At 50.0% G+C, this 21,530-nt stretch overlaps 1 protein-coding gene and 1 non-coding gene across 4 annotated transcripts; both read left to right on the forward strand.

The window, feature by feature from the left end:
- Positions 1-408: 408 nt before the first annotated feature.
- Positions 409-17,185, forward strand: LRRC74B (leucine rich repeat containing 74B). Of its 3 annotated transcripts, none has more exons than XM_066365448.1 (9): positions 409-568; positions 887-1,029; positions 1,458-1,590; positions 2,662-2,868; positions 7,822-7,931; positions 8,817-8,932; positions 10,009-10,087; positions 14,152-14,247; positions 17,030-17,185. In XM_066365448.1, the coding sequence occupies exons 1-9, from the start codon at positions 415-417 to the stop codon at positions 17,183-17,185; spliced, it is 1,194 nt and encodes a 397-aa protein (XP_066221545.1). In that variant the 5' UTR covers positions 409-414. The 3 variants fall into 3 exon arrangements, with proteins under 3 accessions (XP_066221545.1, XP_066221546.1, XP_066221547.1); XM_066365449.1 differs by lacking the exon at positions 17,030-17,185 and adding an exon at positions 14,453-14,605; XM_066365450.1 differs by lacking the exon at positions 17,030-17,185 and adding an exon at positions 14,453-14,501 and having other exon boundaries at positions 14,152-14,296.
- Positions 17,186-19,470: 2,285 nt separating this feature from the next.
- On the forward strand, positions 19,471-19,604 carry LOC136396112 (small nucleolar RNA SNORA52). The gene has a single exon (XR_010749531.1). It is a non-coding gene; the product is annotated as a small nucleolar RNA SNORA52 (small nucleolar RNA).
- The last annotated feature ends 1,926 nt before the right edge of the window (positions 19,605-21,530 follow it).

Below are 21,530 nucleotides of genomic sequence, written 5' to 3' on the forward strand. Positions count from 1 at the left end.
CCAAGCTCCCCTGTGTGATGCCCTAGCAAAGCTGCTCACACCCCACAAGTGCAGGGACTAAAAGCCCCCAGAGTAGGGCATCTTTCCCTCTCTGTAGGAAGGAGGGCGATGCTGGAACAGCAAAAGACAGCAGGGCCCTCAAAGCACCCGGCCTTGCCCCTAGCCGGTGGCTGGCGCTCTCATCCGCCTAGCTAGGAGTCTACTCAAGGTCAGTGCAGACCCGAGGCAGTTTCTGCAACAACCAACACTGGGTTGCCGGGGTGACTGCCTCGGTCTCCATTTGCTGCAACAGGCGCCTGTTCGCAGCACACCACATGCGATTGGTCGATGAAGCTGGCGGGTCCGCCCGAATTCTCCAGTTGAGCTCTAGTAGTGGTGGCACGCAGACCTGGCCTCAGTGCTCGCAATTACAAAATGAACGTAACCATGAGGAATCCCTGCAAGAAATCTGGGGAGAGTGGAGAGCAGGAGAAGGAGGCGGCAGCAGCTGCCTCTGGACGTCTTACAGGGGTCCAGGAGGCCGAAGAGGGTTCGGACTCAGATTCAGACTCCTGCCTGGAAACGGAAGGTGCCCGCAGGCAGGGGGATGCAGAATTCTTCCGCAGGGGTGGAGGGGACAGGTGGGGCCGATTGGACAGGGGCTCCTGTCCAGCAGAGCAGGGAGGGCGCCCCTCTATGGGACACCTTCAGCGCAGCGGGTGGCGGCAACTCCAGTCTCCTTCACTCCCTGCAATGCTGCTGGGAGCATTACGCTTCCAGAATGATGTTAAATTTCTAGGTAATAAAAAATATATATAATGCTGGGTTGTGACAGAGGACAGAGGAACCCTTGGAAGGTGGCTGGCTGTTTCTGAATAGGGATCCACATTCTTCTCTCTCCTTTCAGGCAACCATGGGCTTGGAGAACTGGACAAGGAAACCCTCTACCTGAGGTCTTGCGGGGCCCACTGTGTTGTACCTGCCTCCTGCTTTCTCCACCAAGGGAAAGCCCCAGAGCTAAACCTGCGGCACCGTGGCCTGGGGCCCCAGGTACCCCTGGAGGGACCCTGGGGCCAGGGTTTGAGGAAGAGGGCCTGGGAAGCAGCAGTCATGGATGTAGCCACCCCCTTCCTGAGTCCGCATACTCCCTGGCCTTGCTCTGTACCAGGCATGTCCCACTGCTACAGCTGGGTGACAGGTGGGAATGGGGCTATGACAAAGTTCAGTATAGGGCTGAGGAGCCTGCAATGGGCATCTAACCTTTGGGACAAGAAAGTCTCCAAAAGGTGAGATCAGGGTGGAGCCTTCTGTGGGTGAAGAAGCAGGTATACCCTGGTCATACGGGAAAGGTAGGGCCTTCCAGCTGGAAGACACCAAGCGAGCTGAGCCCTGGAAACATGAGCCAGGTAGTAGTTATGTGTGTCTGGGTTCTTCAGCCCTGGGAAGAACCAGGCCCTTCAGGCTGCTCTCTGTCCCAGGGGGCCCAGGCTCTGGCTTCTGCACTAATCTCCAATTCCTATGTCAAGAGGCTGGATCTTCGGGACAACAGGCTCTGTGGGGCCGGTGCAGAGGCCGTGGCACATGCCCTGAGCAAAAGCAGAAGCATCTGTGGTAGGTGCTGAGTCTAGGGGCAAGTGGGCAGACTTGAGTCCTCCCTTTTCTGAGGGGTATGCCCCCAACTCACAGCCAGACTTCACCTGGGGCTTCATCACAAGAGTGGAGTTAGACCCTCTGTGGTGCACCCAATGCCAGATGCCACTTCTTTCCTGACCAACCCCACCCCACCCACTCACCTCCTTCCCTGGCCAGCACACTCTTCATATGGTGGCCTCCCAATGCCTGAATGCAGGTAGGAGGGTCCTTTGACACACAGGTGGGGGCTAGGCAGAGTGAGAGGAGGAAAGGTTGGTTGAGTGTTAGGTGGGGCTGGATCCAAATGCTGCCTCTGCCACTAAAGGGTGTAGTGATCTTGGCCAAGAAATGCAACCTTGCTAAGCCTCAGTTTTCAATCTGTGAAATGGCCCAGTAATACCACTTAGCCCTTGGGGTGTGATGAACATCAGTGAATCTGTATGTGGCTGATATAAGTACTTTGTGTCTGGCCTGTATAAATGCTCTGAACATGGCTACCTAGTCTATTTTTGCTAGTCCCCAGAAGTGTGGCAGTGGGGGCTTTTGTGGGTGGGTTGTATTGCTGCCAGGCACAAATGATCAACAGGGTGGCTGTATCTCCCTCATAAGCATTCTCCATAGCAACAGGAAGTAGGTGGTTTTAGCCCATTGACAAAGAAGCTTATGGACACATAGGGTAGGGATGGGCATCAGGGAAGCTGCCTGGGGCCTAAGGGAACCCAGTTGATGGGTGTCAGAGTCATCATGCACCCCAGGAAAGTTCAGCTACAAAGCCTCTTCTGGCCTGACCTGTGGTGGCGCAGTGGATAAAGCTTGACCTGGAACACTGAGGTCTCTGGTTTGAAACCCTGCACTTGTCTGGTCAAGGCACATGGGAGTTGATGCTTCTTGCTCCTCCCTCCTTTCTCTCTCTCTCTCTTAAAAAACAAATAAACAAAAAAAACCCTCTTCTGCTGCCTCAGGCCTGGAGGTTTGGGGGATGAAGCAGGGTGGAGGGGGATGGTGCCTGACTTTGAATCCCACTGACTGAGGAATGGTGCCACCCCCCAGATGTGGACCTGTCGGAGAACCAGCTGGGTGCAGCGGGAGCCCAGGTCATCTGTACTGCTCTCATGGCAAACCTAGCCATGCAGAAGGTACAGCTGGCAGGGAACAGCCTGGAGGAGCAGGCAGCCCACTATCTTGCTGAACTCCTGCTGGCCCACACGGGCCTGAAGTCTCTGGACCTCAGCTATAACCAGCTAAATAACCAAGCAGGTATAGTAATATCTGGCCAGGGCCAGCATGGAGCACTTGAGCTCATCTTCCTGGGGCAAAGGTGGGTAGAGGTTGGCAAGGGCAAAGCTGAGCATCCATGCTCTGGTTCCTGTTCCCCATTTCCCACTTTGGTTTGCCCTTTTCCTACTCCTTCCACACAGAACTCAGTCCATTCCCCAAATATCCCACTGTCTGCTGCTACATGTGTTGGGAGCTGATTTGGCCAATAAGAATAAGCAAAACAAAGGCCCTGGCCTCAAGGAACACTTATTAACAAGATAATTCTCCATAATTATTGATGCTACAAAAGAAAGAAAAAGGGCATGATTCTAGAGAAGAATGGGCAGCATCTGTGCAGAGATGATATTTAAACTGAAATGAAGAGGGTGGGGAGGAATAAGTCATGGCAAGATTAGAGGGAGTGCATTTCAAGCAGAGCAACAATGAAAATGCAGGCCTGTTTCCCAGTCTGACATACACTAGAGTGACTGGGCTAGTGAGCAAAGGGAGAGTGGCTAGGACATGGGGTAGAGAGGCAACAGGGGACTGTACCTACAAGTCATGGCAAAAGTCATGAAAATTTTATTCTAAGTGCTATGGAAGACATCAGTGGGATTCTTTGATCTTATTACTTTCTTTCATGCCCCAGGGCCCTTGCACAGGCTATCTGCTTTGCCAAGAACATGAAGTTTTATTTGCCTGCCCTCAACCACTCCAATCAACTATAAGATTCACCTAGGGTGGCCTGACCTGTGGTGGCGCAGTAGATAAAGCGTCGACCTGGAAATGCTGAGGTTGCCGGTTCGAAACCCTAGGCTTGCCTGGTCAAGGGACATATGGGAGTTGATGCTTCCAGCTCCTCCCCCCTTCTCTTTCTCTGTCTCTCCTCTCTCTCTTTCCCTCTGTCTCTCCCTCTCCTCTCTAAAATGAATAAACAAAAAATAAAAAAAGATTCATCTAGGACCCTGGCTTAGCAATACAGATTACTGGGCATCTGCTGAACCAGACTCTTGAGAGTGTGCCCATGCATCTGCATTTTACTGGATGCCCCAGGAGATTTGTATGATCCAGAAAGTTTGGGAATCACTACCTGTGCTTAGAGTGAGTGGAGTAGCACCAGCCTTGCCTGTGAGAATCAACCTTAGAATTTAACTATCAGACAGACAATTTGTCTTCTAAGAAAATTATTGTGAGAAGCTAGTGAACTTTAAAAAGAAACTCATTTTAGCCTGACCTGTGGTGGCACAGTGGATAAAGTGTCGACCTGGAAATGCTGAGGTCGCCGGTTCGAAACCCTGGGCTTGCCTGGTCAAGGTACATATGGGAATTGATGCTTTCAGCTCCTCCCCCCTTCTCTCTCCTCTCTCTCTCTCTTCCTTTCTCTCTCCTCTCTAAAATTAATTTTAAAAATTAAAAAAAAAATCTTAAAAAGAAACTCATTTCAGTCTTTCAACAAACTAAATGTAGGTGTCCTTCTGGGCCTTCACAGCCAGAGGGCAAGCACCAGAGAGGCAGCCAGGATGGAGGGCGCTGGAAGCTAAGGCCCTGCGAAAGCTGTACAAATATGGAATTGGAGGTTCTCAGTCTGGAAAAGGACAGACATAGTGGGACCATTTTGTTCCCCCAAGTAAGGATCTGTGGGTGGGCCCGACTCCCTTGAGAGATGAAGGAGCCTGGGTCTCAGTGTCCCCAAATGACCCATGATAATGGCAGTATCAGCTTTATAGGTTGACTGCTGGGGCCAAGCATTGGAACTACAAAAGGTTGATTCATGCATGTGTGTGGAAGAAACGTCACACCCCGAGCTATTTAGCAAAGTAGGGGCTTCCCTACAAAGTGAGGGACCACTGCCCTCTCCGCTCAGCACTGGAAGTGTCTGAGATAGAGGAAAGTACTATATCTGAGCACCTGCGGAAGTCAGAGCCAGTGCTAGACGGGGAATCTGGAATCCTATTCCCAGGGAGGCAGTGCAGACTCCTCGCAGTCTTGCGGGAGCTCTCCAAGGTACTAAAAGTATCTGCTGGCCAGTGTTCTGGCTGAGGGCCCTGCTCAGTTCATCTGTTTTTTTCCTCTGTGCATTTATTTATTTTTTTTATAAATAAATTTTTATTTTAATGGGGTGACATCAATAAATCAGGGTACATATATTCAAAGAAAACATGTTCAGGTTATCTTGTCATTCAATTCTGTTGCATACCCATCACCCAAAGTCAGATTGTCCTCCGTCACTTTTTTTTTTTAATTTATTTATTCATTTTTAGAGAGGACAGAGAGAGGGAGAGAGAGAGACAGAGAGAGAGAGAAGGGGGGAGGAGCTGGAAGCATCAACTCCCATATGTGCCTTGACCAGGCAAGCCCAGGGTTTCGAACCGGCGATCTCAGCATTTCCAGGTCGACGTTTTATCCACTGCGCCACCACAGGTCAGGCCTTTTTTTTTTTTTTAAAGATTTTATTTATTCATCTTAGAGAGGAGAGAGAGAGAGTAGGGGGGAGGAGCAGGAAGCATCAACTCCCATATGCGCCCTGACCAGGCAAGCCCAGGGTTTCGAACCAACGACCTCTGTGTTCCAGGTTGATGCCTTAGCCACTGCGCCACCACAAGTCAGGCCTCCGTCACTTTATATCTAGTTTTCTTTGTGCCCCTCCCGCACCTCCTCCCCCTCTCTCTTCTCCCCTCCCCCCGCCCCCCGTAACCACCACACTCTTGTCCATGTCTCTTAGTCTCGTTTTTATGTCCCACCAATGTATGGAATCCTGCAGTTCTTGTTTTTTTCTGATTTATCTATTTCACTCCATATAATGTTATCAAGATCCCACCATTTTGTTGTAAGTGATCCGATGTCATCATTTCTTATGGCTGAATAGTATACCATGGTGTATATGTGCCACATCTTTTTTATCCAGTCTTCTATATTTTTTTTACAGTGATAAAAGCCTTTAAGCAAACTCTTGGCCAATACAGCTAGAATGCATAAAAGAGTAGTGTCCTTAACATGTTCACCAAGTCCAAGTTGGCCCCAACACCATGCCAAATACCTGAAAAATGCAACCCAACCCCAGTTCAGTCTGTTAGTGGCTGTCACAAGGAATAGGAGTCCAGGAAAAGTTCACATCCAGGAAAAGTCCGCATGGCACTGGAATTGTTGTCACAATTCTATACTTTGCAGCTCACGTCCAAGTCCCAATGACTGCTGCTTCTAGCTGGTAATGATTCAGGTAGACTGGAAAAGCCATCTGCAGCATGTGTGGAGATGGAGCTTCTGTTCTCCTCTGCCTGGAGAGATGAGACCAGGTTGCTTTTCCCTGGAGCTCTGCGACTGTGGCTTGGTAAAGAGAGCCTTGGGATACACTAAGCAGTCTCGGTGTGGCTTCTTCAGTCCTCTATGCATTTCTTCATATCAGTCTTACTAGACCTGTGCTAGGTGCTGGGACCATAGAGAGGGGTCAAATTTAGATCCTGGGGATCCCCCAGGCTTATGGAGAGACATCAGGCAGAGAGAAGTCTAATGGCCAGAACCTGGATGGATGAAAGCAGTAGACTTGAGGCCTAAGGTGGCCCAGCCAAGTGGGCAGGAAAGGCTTCCTGATGCCAAGAGCCCAGGTAGAAGGATGAGGAGCTGTTCGCTAGGTGAGGAGGGAGATCAACCATTCTGCACAGGGGGACAGCCAGAAGGTGTATTAGTACTGACACTTTTGAGACCTGGAAGAGGTCATACTGGTTGAGTGCTGACAGAGTGAAGAGTGGGGTGGGTGGGTGTCTGGGGCTTCTGCCCACTTTACATACTAAATGTCTCTTAGGGTTTCTCATCCCACATGGCCCCCCACCATTTATTTTCTCTTCCACCATTGCCTCCTCTCCACTACAGTTGTGCCAGTCTTGTCACTTTTCACTTATGGCATGAGCCTTTCAACTAGTCCCCCAGCCTCTCATTTCGGCCACCACCCACCCCAGCCCATCCCCTACACCCACTAAGCAATCCAGTCTGTCACTTCTTTTTTTATTTATTTATTTATTTATTTTTGTATTTTTCTGAAGCTGGAAATGGGGAGAGACAGTCAGACAGACTTCCGCATGCGCCCGACCAGGATCCACCCGGCACGCCCACCAGGGGCGACGCTCTGCCCACCAGGGGGCGATGCTCTGCCCCTCCGGGGCGTCGCTCTGCCGCGACCAGAGCCACTCTAGCGCCTGAGGCAGAGGCCAAGGAGCCATCCCCAGCGCCCGGGCCATCTTTGCTCCAATGGAGCCTTGGCTGCGGGAGGGGAAGAGAGAGACAGAGAGGAAGGAGGCGGGGTGGAGAAGCAAATGGGCGCTTCTCCTATGTGCCCTGGCCGGGAATTGAACCCGGGTCCCCCGCACGCCAGGCCAACACTCTACCGCTGAGCCAACCGGCCAGGGCCCTGTCTGTCATTTCTTAAAACCTTCCCTGCCTCCTCACCAATGATAGGGCAGTGCCCAAGACCCTTGGCCTAGCATTCAAGGCCTCTCAGCATCTCTCAGTTGCCCATCACTCCTACCTCATTTCACTGACTTCCCCTCACCCTGTCCCCAGCACCAAGCCTGCGTGCATGTCCACAAGTGTCTCATGCTCACTGTGCCTCTGCATATTCGGTTTTTCCTCAGCTGCTCTTCACTGTGTGTGCAGACATGCGTGGTGAGTCCTTTGGTCTTCAAGATTATCTCCTCTGTCCTCACTTTCCTCACCACCCTCTAAAATAGGATTAGCCCCCACTCTGTTCCCATGCCTCTGGTTTGTGGTTTATAATAGCTCACATCTCATTCATTTGTATTTGTGTCTCCCCCATTAAATATGAAATCATTAGGGGCAAGATAAGGCCATGTTGGGTTCAACTCTGTGACCCAGCAGAGACCTTGTTACACAGCAGCATCAGTATCATTTTTTGAAGGGATGAACAGAATGAATAACAAAGTCTGTCTTCGTGTTTTGAAGGGGAGATGCTTGGACCAGCCTTGGCAGAAAATATAGGACTCACCGAGCTTAACATAAGCTGGAACCATCTTCGAGGCCCAGGAGCTGTCTCCTTTGCCAGAGGACTGGGGGTATGAGGCCCCCACCCCCACTCCACCCCATAGCCAGCCTCTTCAGCCAGTTCCTTAAAGGCAGGTCTCCCAGAGGCCAGCTCTCCATTTTGCAGCTATTCAGAAATGAGCCTTGGATCTTCTAAGTTGATCTTAAGGAATATTTTGTTAGGTGTCTTTAATTTTCCTAGCCCCATTTAATGACTTCAATACACTGTGCCCAGTCTCATGTTACTTACTGAGGGCTCTGAAGCTGAATGTTGCACACCTTCCCCAGACATCACAGACCCTCCACTGGAGGGACAGTGTGTAGTCTGGTGACACATGTGGTTCCTTGGCCTTAGGAATGGGTGGCTGCAGCCCCTGCCAGAGTGGCACTAAACACCTACAATGTCCACTGTGTCAGCTACTGTTTTGGGGTCCTCCTCAGAGAATAAGAGCTGCTGCCTTGCCCTCTGACAGCAGCTGAACTGAGGTCCTGCCCCACAAGGCCACAGAACTGTCTTCCCAGGATACCCACAAGCTCTAGCCCTTCTCCCCATCACAGCCCCCTGGGCAGGTTTCACACAACTCTGGGCCCCTGAGCTACTTTGTGCCTTGGGGTACTTGCCCTCAAGAGGTCCCCAAGCTGGTGTGAGGCCTGCTCACTGTGTCTCTGGGGCCTGCTGCCACAAGAAGACCCCTCAGCCTTGGGGCCATCATACCTACACCTACCCTCTGAGCTATGCTTCCAGTTGTTCAGCTCTACTGGGCACCATCATCCAAGCCATGAGACTCTCTCTGGAACCTCTGTCCTGCCCTCAGTCCATGCTCTTTGCACCTCAGGTATCCTGGGCTCAAAGGCTGTGGCCCTGGCTTTCTACACTGTCACTTTTGGTCCCACTGCATTTCTCTGTTGTATCCCAGGCAAACATCTTCCTGAGAGTCCTGGACATCTCATACAATGGTTTTGGAGATCCTGGAGCCTTTGCAGTGGGTGAGGCACTTAGGACTAACAATGTGTTGGAGGAAATCAACATGAGGTGAGGAGCATGGGGTATCCCCCATGTCACAGTCTCTGAGCCTATAGCCTCCCCAGGGACCAGGGGCTTCATGATCTTGCTGCTGTCCACCACTTTAATCCCCAAACTGACTACAGTCTATGATGGGGCTTTAGCCACAAGCCAGGAGCATCCAGCCTCATCCTCTCCCTTGAGGTCATCATTTATATTCTAGGCTCATAATTCCTACCACACGGCCAGGGGTTGGGAATTGCAAACATGTAAAGCCTCTTCAGCAGAGGCTGGTGTGGGCTGGGTGCTCCGTGTGAGTTTTTTTCCCTTTCAGAAGAGGAGCTGACTCTGACAAGTGGGCCCACACACATGCTCTGCGCAGCACGTGGCTGGGAGCCTGCAGTGTGTGACCGGCTCCTCCCTGCCCAGGCAGACTCTGCCCTCAGCAGGTTACCAGAGCAGGGGCCACAAATCCAGAAAGAACGAGAGAGGCAGAGGCCTGACAGGTCATGCTTGGGCTGCCATGGCTGAGTCCCTCCCAGGGGCTGCCGAGTGAGGAGGGCCTGCCTGCTGTATTCTACCCTTCTTTCCTCCCCATGCAAGGAGCCAGGGCCAGAGGATTCTATGAGAGATACTAAAACTTGAGGCCTGAGCTGGGGTCTGAGAAGTCAGAGAGATATGGGACTGGCTTCAGAGACAAAGTGACCAAGTGCCATACTGAGACCTGGTATTTGGATCCAGCAGGAGAGGATATGGAAGGGGAGCTGGGTGGTTTTCCAGAAGACACTGTCATGGTGATAGGTACTGGGGGCCAGCTGGGGCAGAACATCTGCTGAGCTCTGAGGGCCAGGGAGCAACAGCTTGGATGGGGGGCTCTCCAAGCATGTTTTCTGGGTGATCTCTCTGAATACTGGGAGCCTCCAGTGAAGGGGAGTCACTATCTAGCTTTTATACACTGTCTTTCCCAGGGTCCCAGAGGCATGAATAAAGGCTGGAATTGAAGTCCTACCTAGGAGATGCACTAGCAGTGCCAGCTGGGACCTGGAACAATCTGGCTCTGGACAGCTACTTGGAAGGTAGAACAATGCAGTGTCTTTCTGTTGCAGCAACAACCGCATCTCTGCAGTGGGAGCCCTGAGCTTGGGCCTGGGCCTCCGGGTCAACCAGACACTGAGGATTCTTGTTGTGAGTGCTAATCTGATGGGGGAGGCCCCAGCCAACCTACCTGAGCTTTTCTACACAGATTCCTCCTCTGCCCCATGTCCCCACCCTAGTGGCAGCAGGGAACACAGGTTCCAGAGCCCACATGAGGAGAGGGCTTCCTGGATTCCTCTTGTATTACTTCTTCCCCTTGTCACTCATTTGCCCATTTCTGGCCTGGCCCATGCACTTATACAGACTCCTCCCCACTCCCTCCCTCCCTCCCAGTCATCCTTTCTCCTTCTCACTCACCAGAGTGCTGCTCTGCTGATGATGATTGAGGCACCCTTGCTTCCCCTTCATCTTCTCCCCGCTTTTCCTCTGACCTTGCTAGAACTCAGGGGCAGCCCGGCTGTACTGCTGGCCACTGCTCAGACATATGTGAGGCCCTGTGTGCACAGCAGGGGTTTCCTTCCTCCAGGGTTGCCGGTGGGGAGGAAGCAGCTAAGTGGAAGACAAAGAAGTGAGGGTACAATGAGGGTAGAGCAGATCCTTGAAAACCACTGTGCTAACAGCATGTCCTCTGAGGACACTACTGACAACTCCAGGGGAGCACCCGGCCCTGCCTGAGACCCTCAACTGGCAGAGGAGCCCCCTGCAGCACTCCCATCTCCAGCCTGAGGCTCACTCCTCTCCCACCCTACACCCCCACCCCCATTCCACACGCCCCCTCCTATACTAGAACCCAGACCTCCCTCTTAAACTCTGGATCTGAATTTCTACCTGCTGGATTGTCCCCCAGATGTCTCACAAGTACATGGAATTGAGTCCAACCTGAACATATCATCTCCCTCTCAAGGCTACCTCTTGGTGTGTGTGTTGGTGGAGGGCTCCTTCTCTGAGTCAGAAGCTGGGACCCAGTGCTTGTTCCTCCTTATCTTTCTCTCATCTTCCCTCCTACATCTCACCTTTTGCAAAATGCTTAGGCTCAGCCCTGGCCGGTTGGCTCAGCGGTAGAGCATCGGTCCGGCGTGCAGGAGTCCCGGGTTTGATTCCCGGCCAGGGCACACAGAAGAGGCGCCCATTTGCTTCTCCACCCCTCCCCCTCTCCTTCCTCTCTGTCTGTCTCTTCCCCTCCAGCAGCGAGGCTCCATTGGAGCAAAGATGGCCCGGGCGCTGGGGATGGCTCTGTGGCCTCTGCCTCAGGCGCTAGAATGGCTCTGGACGCAACAGAGCGACACCCCAGAGGGGCAAAGCATCGCCCCCTGGTGGGCATGCCGGGTGGATCCCAGTCGGGCGCATGCGGGAGTCTGTCTGCCTCCCCGTTTCCAACTTTGGAAAAATGGAAAAAAAAAATGCTTAGGCTCCCTGCTCCTCTCACTTTCCCTCCTCAAGTTTTGTTGACCTGCTAGTTTCCCACCTGCTACCAGGTGATCTTTTAAGACACACACACAGACACACATACATTGATTCTACTTATTTATGCATTCACTGGTTGATTTTTTTGTTGTTGATTTTTCTACGTGCTCTAACCAGGGATCGAACCCACAATCTTAGCATATCTGGGCGGTGCTCTAACCAACTGAGCTAGCTGGAACTGAGCTACCTATCCAGAGACTTGGTGATCTATCTTTCTTTCTTTTCTTTTCTTTCCCTTTCTTCCTTTCCTTCTTTCTTCCTTCCTTGCTGTGGACCAGTGCAGCTAGTAATTCCAGGTCCTGAGTGGGAACGGCCAGTAAGCTTAAAGAGAAAAAAGGACAGGCTCAGGACAACTCTTTGCAACATGAAAGACAACTTGCAAAAGGCCAAGACCTGCACCTGCTGTATTATATAGCCATATGCAAATAAGGAAGTCTTTGATACAAAGTCACACAGCTCCAAGGCAACCCAAGAAATCTCCCAAGTGCAGAAACCCTCCACCTGCATAACTGAAATTAACCAACATCTGAACAAACAAAGGGTGAGAGGAAGGGTATGTAAATTGCCTCTAGCAACTTAACCAAGCAAACTTAACCAAGCAAGTGAGGTGGGAGGATGGTATGAGTGTAGCTACTCAGTTTAATAGCAAATATGGAAGAGTGGGAGGGGGAAATTTAGCCTTTTGCTAAGCCTGGAACTTACAAAGGCTTTGCCACTTGCAGTCTCCCACACTTCCTTCTTTTTCTTATCTTTTTTATTTTCTTTTCTCTACTTTTCTTTTTGAGAAGCAGGGAGAGAGAGAGACAGACAGACAGACACAGGAAAATTGAGCTGCTCCTGTATGTGCCCTGACGTGGGAATCGAAGCTGGCAACCTTCCCGCTGCAGGATGATGCTCCAACCCAGCTATCCAGCCATGGCTTAATTTTTATTGATTTTAGAGAGAGAGGACGAGGGAGAGAGAGGGGAGTGGGAAGGGAAGCATTTGTTGTTCTACTCAGTCGTGCATTTTTTGTTTGCTTCCTGTGTGTTCCCTGACCAGGAATCAAACCCATAACCTTATTGTTTCCGGATGACGCTCTTAATTGACTGAGCTAAACCGCTAGGGCTTAGGTGATCTTTCTAAACCAGAAATATGCCTCTGTCCCTCCCTGCTCTAAACCCATCAGGCTCCCCACTGGATAAATCTGAGCTTAGTATTGTGTCCTTTGCAGCACAGCATCAAGATCTGGGCTCTGCCAACTTGCCTTTTCCTCCTGCCTTGAAATTCATCTCTCTCACCGAAGCTCCTTAGAATTCTCCAGACACACTGTGTAATTTCTCATTTCTCTTTACTCTTGCTTCTATTCCTGCTGAAATGCCCAGCTCCACCCACCCCACCTGTAAAGCTCAGCTCAGGGGTTTTATCACCCACCCAATCTTTACTTCCCAGGTAGAGTTAGTTCACACTTACACTTTCTCATTGCTTTCATCACACTGCATTTTTTTTTTTTTTTGTATTTTTCTGAAGCTGGAAACAGTGAGGCAGTCAGACAGACTCCCACATGCGCCTGACCGGGATCCACCCGGCACGCCCACCAGGGGGCGGTGCTCTGCCCATCGGGGCGTTGCTCCGTCGCGACCAGAGCCACTCCAGCGCCTGGGGCAGAGGCCAAGGAGCCATCCCCAGAGCCTGGGCCATCTCCCGCTCCAATGGAGCCTCGGCTGCGGGAGGGGAAGAGAGATACAGAGAGGAAGGAGTGGGGGGTGGAGAAGCAGATGGGCGCCTCTCCTGTGTGCCCTGGCCGGGAATCGAACCCGGGACTTCCGCATGCCAGGCCGACGCTCTACCACCGAGCCAGCTGGCCAGGGGCACACACTGCATTTTTAGGATGGTTTATTTTCCTCTCCTCCCCCAGCAGGTGAGCGCTTTAGGGCAGGGATATGTCTGTATCTTCGGAGTTCAGCAGAGCTAGGTACTGGATGGGCATTCTGTGTCTACTTCCTCTCCTCCAGGCCCTGCAGCCTCACCCAGGGTATTCAGTCTGATGGAGGAGGCGCCATGTGGGTTTAGACCAGGGGTCCCCAAACTTTTTACATAGGGGGCCAGTTCACTGTCCCTCAGACCGTTGGAGGGCCAGACTATAAAAAAACTATGAACAAATCCCTATGCACACTGCACATCTTATTTTAAAGTAAAAAAACAAAACGGGAACAAATACAATATTTAAAATAAAGAACAAGTAAATTTAAATCAACAAACTGATCAGTATTTCAATGGGAACTGTGGGGCTGCTTTTGGCTAATGAGATGGTCAATGTCCGGTTCCATATTTGTCACTACTAGCCGTAACAAGTGATATGACGCACTTCCGGAGCCGTGACTGGTGCGTCTTGTGTCACCGGAAATAGTACTGTACATGAGCGATGCCGCGCTTTGCGGTGCCACCACATACAGTACTCCCGGAGCACAGGATGCATCCACCAATGAAAGAGGTGCCCCTTCCAGAAGTGCAGCGGGGGCCGGATAAATGGCTTCAGGGGGCCGCATGTGGCCCGTGGGCTGTAGTTTGGGGACCCCTGGTTTAGACAGTGAGGCTATCCTGAGGCACACCATCAGAGATGAGGAATCCCTAATCTTCCCTTTTGTGTTGCTCTCCTGGCCTCCCTGGGATCAGCTTTTCTCAATTTTGTGTGCATGTGTATTTCTTAGGTGTCCAGGAATCCCATGAGAAGTAAAGGCTGCTTGGGTGTTCTCAAGTCTGTCCAGAATAATCCAGTGTCTACCCTGGAACTGCTAGATTTCTCTGTAAGAACTTTTCATAAACCTCACCTCTGAGTCTCCCTACAGCCCTGAGGTATGTTTAGAGGAAGAAAGTAGGGTTTGGTGATTTAGTGTGCCCTGCCTAGCGTGGCTGAGTCTAAGTTCCACCCCAGGCCTGAAAATAGGTTGTCATGCCACTCTGTCTCCACCCTGACTCCTGACTGGGGGTACCACCATGGTCTCATTTCAGATCCCTGCCTGGGCTCTTCATTGGCTGAGAGAGAATAAGTGGCTCTGGGTGCACAATGCTCACTGTTCACTGATATATGGATTTGCAGGTTCAGCACTCGAAACGTAGCCACCTTCCCCACCCTGCCTATACTACTTGTAGGTGAATCATGGTACTGGAGGATTCATTTATGTGGCTGTGAGGGAAATCAGGACCCCTTTCCATTCAATTTTACCTTTTTAATATTAAAAAAAGTCACTCTTTTACTTTTTTTTTTTTCTTCTTTTTTTTCTGAAGCTGGAAACAGGGAGAGACAGTCAGACAGACTCCCACGTGTGCCCGACCGGGATCCACCCGGCATGCCCACCAGGGGCGAAGCTCTGCCCACCAGGGGGCGATGCTCTGCCCCTCCGGGGCATCGCTCTGCCACGACCAGAGCCACTCTAGCGCCTGGGGCAGAGGTCAAGGAGCCATCCCCAGCGCCCGGGCCATCTTTGCTCCAATGGAGCCTCGGCTGCGGGAGGGGAAGAGAGAGACAGAGAGGAAGGAGGGGGGGGGTAGAGAAGCAAATGGGCGCTTCTCCTATGTGCCCTGGCCGGGAATCGAACCCGGGTCCCCCGCACGCCAGGCCGACGCTCTACCGCTGAGCCAACCGGCCAGGGCCTCTTTTACTTTTTATTGCTTGACACACACACAGAAAGAGAGAGAGGAAAGGCATTCATTTGTTGTTCTACTGAGTTGTCCCTTCATTGGTTGCTTCCCATTTATGCCCTGACTGGGGATCAAACCTCTAACCTTGGTGCCTCAGGATGATGCTCTAACTGACTGAGCTAACCAGCCAGGGCCAAATGTCACTCTTTTCTAAGGCAGTTAACATTAAGAAGAGAATCCCCAAATATGAATTATTAAAAGAAAGTCTAGTCAGCCTGACCAGTGGTGGCACAGTGTATAGTGTCAACCTGGGACACTGAAGACCCAGTTTTGCAATCTCGATCTTGCCAGCTTGAGTGTGGGCTCGTCCAGCTTGAGTGTGGGGCCACTGGCTCAGCTGGAGCCCCCCTGATTAAGGCACGTATGAGAAGCAATCAATGAACAACTAAAGTGCCACAACTACAAGTTGATGCTTCTCATCTCTCTCCCTTCCTGTCTCTCTTTCCTAAAAAAATAAATAAATAATGAATGAATGAAAGTCTAGTCACAAAACACTGCTTATTCCACCCTGATTTATTTTAATCTAGATTTGAGGCAGTCTTTCCATGTTTTTACAGTCCCAGTCCTTCAGGCTTGAGACAACTGGTTTCAAACATTCTTATTCTTTCCTTCTACCGGCTTAGTCTCTATGGCTACAAAGGCATAGAGTAGCTTGCTGTGGCCATGTTCCTCTGCTCTGAGAATCCCTGTTAGCACTGAATTCTATCACTCTGAAAAATGAAATGACATATGAAATCATCCTGCCAAAATACATGCTTAATTGATACCATGTATGGTTATTATGAGGAGCTTTTAGTATCATGGAAATACCACAGGATTTGGAATTAGGCCTGGAACCAAGCCCATCTTATGTATGTTTAGATTTCAAATTAGAGGTCATTGCTAATCTAGATGCAGTGTTCTATTTTCCTGTTCCTTAATTGTAATCATTAGTCTAACCTGACTAGCACAGATTATTATCCTCAGCTTTAAGAGAAATACTTCTGAATCCTCATAGTTCTTGTAAAACCTTTTCTAGAACTCAATCTTTTTACCCCTAGAACTCAGTCTTATCTTTATGTGCAATAGGGTTAATACCTACTACCCAGGGTCATTGAGAAGATAGGATGAGATGACAGACCCTATGGGAAGGGCCGGTGCAGAGAAGATTCAATCAGTGTTAGTTCTCTTCTACTCAGCCCCGTTGTTGTTTTTTGTTTGTTTGTTTGTATTTTTCTGAAGCTGGAAACGGGAGAGACAGTCAGACAGACTCCCGCATGCACCCGACCGGGATCCACCCGGCACGCCCACCAGGGGCGAAGCTCTGCCCACCAGGGGGCGATGCTCTGCCTCTCCGGGGCGTCGCTCTGCCGCGACCAGAGCCACTCTAGCGCCTGGGGCAGAGGCCAAGGAGCCATCCCCAGCGCCCGGGCCATCTTTGCTCCAATGGAGCCTTGGCTGTGGGAGGGGAAGAGAGAGACAGAGAGGAAGGAGGGAGGGGGGTGGAGAAGCAAATGGACGCCTCTCCTATGTGCCCTGGCCGGGAATCAAACCCGGGTACCCCGCACACCACGCCGACGCTCTACCGCTGAGCCAACCGGCCAGGGCCTCAGCCCCGTTGTTTTTATTTTTTATTGAGAAACAACATTTATGCTGAAAAGTGCACATTGATTAAGGGCAGATCTCGGTGAATTTTCACAACCAGGATACACCTACACAACCAGTCCCTAGTTCATGAAATAGAGACAGTTCCTAGAAGCCTCCCTTGAGCACCTTCTCTTCTCGATTTTAATAGATATTAACTGTCATCCATTGGAGAGAAGCTGTCCTAATGAGCTTATTTAAGCTCTGTGTGTGAGTTAAAAAAAAAGCCAAGTTCTCAGAAAGTGATAATTGGTCTCTCCTCAGGATATTCAGGTGAACAGAGAGTTTGATGACCTCGCTAGCTCTGTGAAGGTAAGTCATCCAGGGCTTTACATAAAGACTGAAGGCCGCAGAGTGGAGTACAAAAAAGAGTTGCTGGAAGTCTTCAAACCGTCCCTACCGGCGTCTGCCCCTAAATGACTGTGGAGTGTGGCCTCACAATGTGTCCTTACCACTTGAGTCTGCACTGAGTCCCCATGTCAACCAGGTGTTAAGTCCTGTGAAGCTGACCTACACAATGACTCAGATACCTGTACCCTCCTCCCCATCCCCAGCCACTGCACTCGTCTGGGTCTTCCCTTGTTCTCATTCATGTAACACAAAGTAGTACCATGTGCTGCACATTGAGCATGGTTGTCAAAGGTACCTAAACAAGTCCCTGCTCTGGTGACTTACCTCAGAAGACAATTAAAACACAAGGTGGTAAAAAACAAAACAAAACAAAAAAAAACACAAGGTGGTGCCTGACAGCAGTGGCACAGTGGATAGAGCATCAGACTGGGACACAGAGGACCCAGGTTTGAAACCCCAAGGTTACCAGCTTGAGCATGGGCTCATCTGGTTTGAGCAAGGCTCGCCATTTTAAGCCCAAGGTCACTGGCTTGAGCAAGGAGTCACTCAGTCTGCTGTAGCCCCCTCCACCCATCTAGGCACATATGAGAAATCAATCAATGAACAACACAACTAAGGTGCCACATGAAGAATTGATACTTCTCATCTCTCTCCCTTCCTGTCTATCCCCCCCCCCTTTTTTTTTTTTTACAGAGACAGAGAGAGTCAGAGAGAGGGATAGATATGGACAGACAGACAGGTACGGAGAGAGATGAGAAGCATCAATCATCAGTTTTTCATTGCGACACCTTAGTTCATTGATTGCTTTCTCATATGTGCCTTGAACATGGGCCTTCAGCAGACTGAGTAACCCCTTGCTCGAGCCAGCGACCTTGGGTCCAAGCTGGTGAGCTTTTGCTCAAACCAGATGAGCCCGCACTCAAGCTGGCGACCTTGGGGTCTCAAACCTGGGTCTTCCACATCCCAGTCCGACTCTCTATCCACTGCGCCACCGCCTGGTCAGGCTATCTGTTCCTATTTTGTTCCTCTGTCTCTGTCACACACAAAAACCAAAAAACACAAGGTGGTGCCTGACCTGTGATGGTGCAGTGGATAAAGCATCGACCTGGAATGCAGAGGTTGCCAGTTCAAATCCCTGGGCTTGCCAAGTCAAGGCACATACAGGAAACCACGACTATGAGTAAATGCTTTCTGCTTCTCCCCACTCTTTCTTCCCTCTTTCTGTCTCTCTCCAAAGAAATCAATAAATAAAATCTTAAAAAAATCAATAAATAGGGGCCCTGGCCGGTTGGCTCAGTGGTAGAGCGTCGGCCTGGCGTGCAGAAGTCCCGGGTTCGATTCCTGGCCAGGCACACAGGAGAGGCTCCCATCTGCTTCTCCACCCCTCCCCCTCTTCTTCCTCTCTGTCTCCCCCCCCCCCCCCGCAGCTAAGGCTCCATTGGAGCAAAGATGACCAGGGTGCTGGGGATGGCTCTGTGGCCTCTGCCTCAGGCGCTAGAGTGGCTCTGGTCGCAACATAGCGACGCCCAGGATGGGCAGAGCATCGCCCCCTGGTGGGCAGAGCATCGCCCCTGGTGGGCGTGCCGGGTGGATCCCGGTCGGGCGCATGTGGGAGTCTGTCTGACTGTCTCTCCCCGTTTCCAGCTTCAGAAAAATACAAAAAAAAAAAAAAATCAATAAATAGGAAAGACAAGGTGGTGTGCAACAGGCATTCCCAAACTCAATTTGCCTTGGTGCAAACTGCAAACTGTCACAACTATTTTGGAAAGCAATCTATCATTAAGCACTGAGAGCCTAGGCCCTGGCCAGTTGGCTCAGTGGTAGAGCGTTGGCCTGGTGTGTGGGAGTCCTGGGTTCGATTTCCAGCCAGGGCACACAGGAGAAGTGCCCATCTGCTTCTCCACCCCTCCCCCTCTCCTTCCTCTCTGTCTCTCTTCCCCTCCCGCAGCCAAGGCTCCATTGGAGCAAAGTTGGCCCGGGCGCTGGGGATGGCTCTATGGCCTCTGCCTCAGGTGCTAGAGTGGGTCTGGTTGCAACAGAGCAACGCCCCAGATGGGCAGAGCATCGCCCCCTGGTGGGCGTGCCGGGTGGATCCCGGTCGGGCGCATGCGGGAGTCTGTCTGACTGCCTCCCCGTTTCCAACTTCAGAAAAAGAAGAAAAAAAAAAGCACTGAGAGCCTTAAAACTGCCTATGTCCTTTGATCCAGTGGTCTGACTGATCTGCTCTATAGAAATATTACTGTTTATAATAATGAAAATTGGAAATAGTTTAAATGCCTAATAAGAGGGGACCAGTTACTAAGATTTGGAACTCTGCAAACATTAAAAACCGAGTGTTCAAAAGTGCAGTGAGATGGTCCATCCTAATCCCTGCTGGTCAGCCTGTGGCCTGCGAGGTTTCGCTTATGGACCAGAGCATCTTAGAAGATTCACCCAGAGGAGTGAGTGCAGCCTCAGTGGGCTCATGCCAGGGCACTTCTAGACACTCTGAAGGACGGGCATGGGGTGGGGGGGGAGAACAAAAAAACAAAAACAAACAAAAAAACAAACAAAAAACAAAGTGCAGTGAGCAATTTGTGAAAATGCACATGATTAATGTTAATTGAGAAAATGAGGATTAAAAAAATCACATGGTTTGGCGGTTCCACGAAAGGTTAAACATGTTGTTACCACATGACCCAGCATATTTCCTTGAGAAATACAAAACTTGCACATGAATGGTTACAGCAGCATTATTAGTATTATCCACAAAGTGCAAATGCTTACTAATTGATGAATGGATAAATAAAGATGTGGTATACCCATACAATGGTATATTATTTGGCAATAAAAAGGAGTGAATTTTGGGGTGATAAAATTGTTCTAATAATTAACTATGGTAATAGTTGCACAATTATATGAATATACTAAAAATATTTGAATTGAATACTTTAAACAGGTATGTGAATTTTATTTCAATAAAGCTGCTTACAAGCCTGACCAGGCATTGGCGCAGTGGATAGAGCGGACTGGGATACGGAGGGCCCAGGTTCGAGACCCCGAGGTCACCAGCTTGTTCATCTGCCAGCGGGCTCATCTGGTTTGAGCAAAGCTCACCAGCTTGGACCCAAGGTTGCTGGCTTGAGCAAGGGGTTACTCAGTCTGCTGTAGCCCCACAGTTAAGGCACATATGAGAGAGCAATCAATGAACAACTAAGGCGTCACAATAAAAAACTAATGATTGATGCTTCTTATTTCTCTTCGTTCCTGTCTGTCTGTCCCTATCTATCCCTCTCTCTGACTCTCTCTCTGTCTCTGTAAAAATAAAATAAAACAAAATGTACTGAGTCAATTAAAAAAAAAGGTAAAGCTGCTTACAAGAAAAAAGAATAAGCCTGACCAGGCAGTGGCATAGTGGATAGAGAGTTGGACTGGGATGTAGAGGACCCAGGTTTGAAACCCCAAGGTTGCTGGCTTGAGCGCAGGCTCACCAGCTTGAGTGCAGGGTTGCTGGCTTGAACATAGGATCATAGACATGACCCCAGGGTCGCTGGCTTGAAGCTCTAGGTCACTCGTTCTACTATATGCTCCCTGGTCAAGGCACATATGAGAAAGCAATCAATGAACAACTAAGGTTCCTCAACAAATAATTGATGCTTCTCATCTCTCTCCCTTTCTGTTTTTCTGTCCCTATCTGTCCCTCTCTCTGTCTGTCACAAAAAAGAAAGAAAGAAAGAAAAGGAATGAAGTACTAGTACATGCTACAACATGGATGATTCTTGAAAGTATTATGTCTGCTAAGTGAAAGAAATCAACCATACCACATATTGTATGATTCAAGTTATATGAAATGTTTAGGAGAGGCAAATCTACAAAGATAGAAAGAGCCTGACCTGTGGTGGTGCAGTGGATAAAGTGTCGACCTGGAAATGCTGAGGTCGCCGGTTCGAAACCCTGGGCTTGCCTGGTCAAGGCACATATGGGAGTTGATGCTTCCAGCTCCTCCCCTTCTCTCTCTCTGTCTCTCCTCTCTCTCTCTCTCTCTCTCTCTGTCTCTCCCTCTCCTCTCTAAAATGAATACATTTTAAAAAAAAAGAAAAAAAAAGATAGAAAGAAGTTGCCTAGGGCTGGGGAAATAGGAGGGACTGGGAGTTGACAGCTACAGGGAATGGGTTTCATTTTTGGAATGATCAAAATGTTCTAAAATTGATTGTGGTGATGGATATATAACTGCGAATACACTAAAAACCATTTAATGATGTACCACTTTAAATGTGTGAATTGTATGGCATGTGAATTATATCTCAAGAAAGCTATTACAAAAAAAGATCATACTGTTTGATCCAAATTGTGGGGTTTTTTTGTTTTGTTTTTTTGTATTTTTCTGAAGCTGGAAACGGGGAGAGACAGTCAGATAGACTCCTGCATGCGCCCG

The sequence above is a fragment of the Saccopteryx leptura genome, chromosome 2, assembly GCF_036850995.1.
Source record: "Saccopteryx leptura isolate mSacLep1 chromosome 2, mSacLep1_pri_phased_curated, whole genome shotgun sequence".
Taxonomy (NCBI): domain Eukaryota; kingdom Metazoa; phylum Chordata; class Mammalia; order Chiroptera; family Emballonuridae; genus Saccopteryx; species Saccopteryx leptura.